The following is a 6,192-nucleotide window of genomic DNA, read 5'->3' on the forward strand; positions in this document are numbered from 1 at the left end:
AGTTTTTAAACCTACAGTATTCTACTCTGATGCGGATATGTCTCCGCGTTTCTTCGAGAAACATCTACTCGCTGAAATAAGGGGTCATTTGATTCATAGGATAGAAAAAACATAAAAATAGAAAAATTATAGCTTTGGGATATTATTGATACTTAAATTTTATGAGAAGATGAAGTGGGTTTAATTGTAGCAAATGAATTTTTCCGTGCGGTATGACGTAATGTTTTTTCCCTATAAAATTTACACTACAAGATTTCTATTCCTACAAATCAAACAACTTGTATACGAAATTTTCCTATAAAATCTACATAAATCCTATAAATCAAAGGCCCCAAGTCCTCGATGTACGGGGTGGGAGTACAATTTAAGTTGTGTGCAAAGAAACTGCACTGCGCGTGATTCTGAGTAAATATATTTTCGACAGCTCCAGGCATTGATCAAATATATGTTCGACAGCTCCACACATTTTCGTTCTCTTTGCTGAATGCAACTTGGTCGCCTCTGTTCACCGCGTGGAGGATTCCGGCGTCGACGACGACGCCCTGTTGCTCTCCACGAACTCCCGCATGTCCTCAATGACCTCCGCGCTGGCGGCGAGCTGCGGGAAGAGGTAGAACGCGTGGATGCCCTCCGGGAACTCCACCACTTGCACCTGCTTCCCCTTCCGCCGCAGCACGTCGGCGTACCGCCGCTGCCAGTCCTGCAGCGGGTCGAAGCCGCCGACGACCACCAACGCCGGCGGGAACGCCGTCCCTAGCACGGCGTTCTCGTCGGTCACGTGCGCCGCCGGGTGGTCGCGGGTTGCGCCCGCCGGGTGGTCGCGGGTTGCGCCCGCCGGGAGGAACGCCTTCCACCAAAAGTCGGACCGCCGGAGGTTCACGATCGGCGCCACGCCGTCCAGCCGCAGCTCCGACTCCGTCCGCTCCTCGCCGCCAAAGTACGGCTGCACGGACAGTAGGCCGGCGAGGCGCACGGAGCTGGTGGCGGACGCGGCTGCAGCCCAGCGGTTGGCCACGTGGTGGATTATGTTGCCGCCGGCGCTCTCCCCAGCGAGGAAGCAGCTGGAGAGGTCCACGGAGACGCCGTCGTCCAGGCCCGCGACGCCGTTGGCGTCGATGAAGAGGAGCGTGTCCATGGCATCGTCGTATGCGGCGGGGTAGGGGTGCTCGGGGGCGAGGCGGTACTCGACGGAGACCACGACGGCGCCGATGCCGCGGCTGAGTCGGCGGCAAAGGCGGTCGAAGTAGCATTGGGCCGCGGAGAACAGCGCGAAGCCGCCGCCATGGAAATAGACGACGAGCGGGAGCGGCGGCCGGGCCCAGGCGGCAGTTCCGGCAGGAGAGAAGACGCGCGCCCAGAGGCCCCGGGACGCGTCGACGACGAAGTCGGCGGAACGGACGCCGGAGGAGTCCGGCCGGGGATTCGCGCGCACGCGGAGGAGGCGGTCGGCGACGGAGTAGACGCCGCGGTTGACGGTGCCGTCGCGGCGGTTGAGGGCGTCGATGCCGGCGGAGAACGCGGTGACCTGCAGCTGCACCGCGCACGGTAGCGCCGGCGGCGAGGGCCGCGGGAGCCTGGCGCGAGCTTGCATTTCTTGGCTCGTGCTCCCCGTCTCCATCATTTACCCGCACTTGCTGCATTTGGTTCATTTTGACTGACCTGATCAGATACGTACGTGGAGTGTATTATCGCAACTATGTGAACTCCGATCCGTGGCCGATCGCCGTCGTGAAGACCGCTCTGAAGTTTTGGTTTGGATTCGTGCAGACGTATGGGCAGCTCAAGTAACTAGTTGCGTGGCATGACACGCTACGCGAAGATTTCCCGCCGAACTCAACTGTTCACGACGGACACGTTGATAGTGAAGCATTCAAGTACCTACTGTTAATAGGGGCTGAAGGATCAGTTTCTTTGTATAACACGTTACTACTCCATGTTACTAGTTTCATAGTGGGTAGTAACATATATATGGTGTCATGCAAAGTCATATGTATTAGGTTATACATCTTATCTTGAAATGTGTGATGTGATGGTAACATAGCTACCACCTCACTTTCTTTCTTCATTTATTGGCATGCCATGTCACTAAAACTTCTTGGGGAGTGTGATGTTAATATCTATGTTACTCCCACTATGAATAGCCTTATGATAGTTCAAGCATCTACTGCTAATAGCGTCGGCTAGTTTTTTTTTGTGATTTTCTGGTTCATAATGATGAAGACTGTCATACCAAAATCTGCTATTGCAGCATCATACCAAACCAGAAATCACTAGTCACTAGATGTATTTTGGGTTTCTATGCCCCCTTAGCAACATACTAATCTCAATTTGGTTGCCACAAAAAGTTCTGCTGTGACACTCTTCATTCTACCAAACCACAAAATCACTGCAAAACTAGCAACCACAGAAATGCTCTGATATGTCACTCTTCACCTACTGAACCACAAAATCATCAAAAAACTAGTTACCACAAATGACACTCTTCACCTACTGAAGCACAAAATCATCAAAAAAAAAACTAGTTACCACAAAAAAAATGGTTATGCTATGACACTCTTCATCATACCAAACCACAAAATCACTGCAGAACTAGTTAAGTTACCACACAACTGCTCTGATATGACACTTCATCGTACTGAAGCATGGAATCACCGGAAAAAAAGTTACCACAAAAAGGCTTCGCTATGACACTCTTCATCATCCTGAACAAGAAAATCACCCAAAAACTAGTTACAGCAAAAATGTTCTGTTATGACACTCTTCATCATACCAAACCACAATTCTGCTATTGCACAGAAAAACAGAAATCACTGGAACCCACATTGACTCGGGGTTTCTATGCACCCTTAGTAAGATATTAAGCTAAATTGAAGTCAAAACTCAAGATCCGCACATTCTGGTGCTTTGTTTTATCCTTAACCATGCGGGTAATTATTATTCTACAGCCCTTCATACAAGTTTAGACAAGCTACAAAATAAACAGCAACAAGCATAAACCATTTCATAGATAATCGATTGAAAGGTTTTTACTGTCGTCGTGAGAGATGAAGAAACACAACAGCCGATGACATCTGCACTTTAAGATCAGCAATATCAACATCATGGCCTCCTTCAACCAAGCCCCATTTATCGACCTGGAGATATTGAGGAATAAAGATCATATGATACAAAAAGGAAAGAAAAATTAACAAAATTAACAAAAATAAACGGTTGCAGTATCACACCTGGTGATCTTCTTCAAGCCTGATCAGTTCAATGGACTCCTCAACTCCCAACCTTCCTCTAAATATTGCAAGAGGGATGACCAGGGAATGGGCTGCTGAAGCCATAGCATCAATAGATGCCAATTCACGGTCATTTGCATCCTTCAAAACGGTTTCTACAGCCTTAGCTAGCCGCTCATCTTGCTTCCCCCCTAGAAAACTTGTGTATACAACAGGCTTGACCCCGAACTCTGTGTTGACCCAGTCCAGTATTGGGTCAATTTTCTCCTTCTGTTTTTCTGCACGTAATAATAAGAAACCATGAGAAATCATAATTTTGGAGGCGATAACACAAGGCATCGGTAACTTAATTGTATGGATCTAAGTAGCCTGAAACCAGATCATTCATGTTGGACCACAATAACTGAACCAACTTATGAGGAAAACAATTAACACATTACCATAAACTCCTTTGGTAAGTTCATCATCGGCAGGTGAGCGGCAAAATACCAAATCTTGATGGAATCTTTGCATCAAATTGTTAATTATCTTCGCTCGTGTCAACGGAACTCTCTCCAGTGCAGTACAAGCAAGCTTCATAAGAGGCATTGTAAAAGGCCGGATTCCATCTTGTTCCTATGACAATACGGAACTTTCAGTACCAGTGCCCATTGATCGACAAACTAGGGAAAGAAATATAGGAAGCCCTTTTTCATAGAAATTAATTCAGATAAAATAGTGTAGTCCTACATAGTGGCAGATGAGCAGCAGGACAAATAATGCAAGTTGATGTAGCTCGTAAATTTTAAATTACAGTAGAGAGCATTTGAAGGCAGCAACTCAGCCATGCAAAAAAACATAGATTTGCAGAACTAAGTAAGTACTACCTCGAGTCGGATTTAATCGACGCGGCACTTACCTAGTTATACGCTAGTAATTACTAGTAGTCTTTAAATTCGTCCATTGCAGCATCCGAGGGTCCATCGGCAGCGGAGGAGGACGGAAATTTTTTGAGGTAGGGCAGATTGAATAGAATATAAAAAAATTGATGTAAAATCAAATAGTCCATATATACAAAAAAAACAAGAAAAGAATACAATTCAACAAAATTATTTTTGTAAAGTAAATTTTCTTTTAAAAAACTCACTAGATGAAGATTGCACCATGATTTATCATCACTTCAATGAAACTTTAATGGCATCACCCATGCAATGGCAGTTTCCTTCTTTTATTTTTAGGGATACCTATTCTCATTTCTTGATTTTATTTCTACTGGAGTTTGGAACAGGCTAGTACTGTTGGGTCGCAACCGTATGACTGTCACTAGTTGCTTCAGTTGGACACAGCTGAGCGCTCACGACTCAACTCATTTGACTTGGTTGAGCAAGATCAAGTTCAAAGAGAAAAATGGAAAGAGGATGTACCCCTTCGCTGCAGCCAATACCAGCCCACAGCCCAGTTCCTTCGATTGGCCTATGTCTCGTCTTCTTTCTCTCAATAGGATGACAGAACCTTCCGTTCATGGCGACCACCAGATCTGTAGCCTATATGCTGTGTGTATGGCAGGATTGGAAATTTTCAAGGTAGGGCGGGTGCCCTATCTCACCCTAACGAGTCCTCTGCCACTGTCCATCGGCCATATTGAGTTTTGCTTTATTTTAATTTTCAGCCTCTCCTGTCTCTCTAGATATCAGAAGCGAAAATTCAAGCCTAAAATGCTGTATTCTCCACAGATGGCAATGAACTAAGTGGTCTGCACAAATGCAACTGCTAGTTTATACTGCCTCCGCTCCATATTCTGACGAGCTTTGGTCTAGGTTCGCTTAGATGGAAAAGGCTGCGTCAACTAATTTGGAACGGAAGGAGTAATAGACTAAAATGTGCTAGAACAGCCTTGACCCATTTGTATAACTTTCACGTGAGGACGACATACCTGGACTACGTTTTGGTTACTCTTAATTTGTTTCCTTCTACTTACAGCCAAACAGCCATTCTGGTAATTTAGAACTGCCATGACACAATTAACAATACAGAAACAAGAATGTTACAACCTAATTAGACATTGTCAGCGCATCAGCAGCACCAAATCGTATGATAAAAACCTAGATTCAATACTTTCAATTTGAAATGTGAAGTAGAATGAAATGATCATGGCATCCTCTCATAATTCGCTACTGCTCTGAACAAGCTAAATCTGCGAGATCAAGGTCAAACTAAGCGCTAATCAGAGCATTTGCATACGAACGATTTTGTTGATTGCTAAGTTGCTAGCATACAGCCACACGAACCATAATTCAGAACTCAATTGAAATCACAGTCGGGGTGAAACCAAAGCACAGAACAAGAATGAGAACACAGGAGGGAGGGAGAGGAGCAACGGGATCCGGACCTGGAACTCCCACTCGGCGGCGACGGCCACGGCGAGCGCGCGCGAGTGCAGCTTGAGCTGTCGCTTGGCGGGCGTCTTGAGGGTGCGGTAGTCGAGCATGACGGTCCAGCCGTTGCCGTCGTCGGCGCGCCGCACGGTGGCGTCGCGGTAGAAGCGCTTCCCCACGACGGACCCCGTCATGAAGGACATCGGCATCGCCACCGAGGTCTCGTCCCGCGTCGCCACGGACAACGGCTTCCCCACGTAGATCGCGTCATCGCTAGCGTCCTTACCAAGCGGGGAGGCCTCCGCCGCCGTGGCGAGCAGCCGGCGGCCGGCCGCGCATCGCTGCAGGAGGAGGAGGCGGCGGGCTGCGAGCGTCGTCGCCATTCCTGGTGGCCGATTCACTTGGGCCTGGCCCTCGTCTTACTAGTACCCTACAAAAGTAAGCCCAGCCTGTTCACGAACTCAGCCCAAGGATAGCCCAGTAATAGGCCTAGTTCATTTAATCCCTTTGAGGCAAGGATCAATCTGGATTGGGGCCCGGTTCTGGTTTTCCAGCCCGTGATGAAAAATTTCTCGAAATCATTAGAAAAATGCCGACCTTCGCGCGAAGGGAAA

At 47.5% G+C, this 6,192-nt stretch overlaps 2 protein-coding genes across 2 annotated transcripts; both read right to left on the minus strand.

The window, feature by feature from the left end:
• Nucleotides 1-396: 396 nt before the first annotated feature.
• On the minus strand, nt 397-1,776 carry LOC124678393 (probable carboxylesterase 18). The gene has a single exon (XM_047214293.1). It carries the CDS (start codon nt 1,619-1,621, stop codon nt 506-508), a length of 1,116 nt encoding a protein of 371 aa, XP_047070249.1. The 5' UTR covers nt 1,622-1,776; the 3' UTR covers nt 397-505.
• Nucleotides 1,777-2,685: 909 nt separating this feature from the next.
• On the minus strand, nt 2,686-5,961 carry LOC124672860 (ATP synthase mitochondrial F1 complex assembly factor 2-like). The gene is made up of 4 exons (XM_047209023.1): nt 5,593-5,961; nt 3,665-3,839; nt 3,225-3,502; nt 2,686-3,134 (listed from the first exon to the last, which is right to left on the minus strand). The coding sequence occupies exons 1-4, from the start codon at nt 5,959-5,961 to the stop codon at nt 3,027-3,029; spliced, it is 930 nt and encodes a 309-aa protein (XP_047064979.1). The 3' UTR covers nt 2,686-3,026.
• Between the last annotated feature and the right edge of the window lie 231 nt (nt 5,962-6,192).

The sequence above is a fragment of the Lolium rigidum genome, chromosome 7 (assembly GCF_022539505.1).
Source record: "Lolium rigidum isolate FL_2022 chromosome 7, APGP_CSIRO_Lrig_0.1, whole genome shotgun sequence".
Classification (NCBI taxonomy): Eukaryota; Viridiplantae; Streptophyta; class Magnoliopsida; order Poales; family Poaceae; genus Lolium; species Lolium rigidum.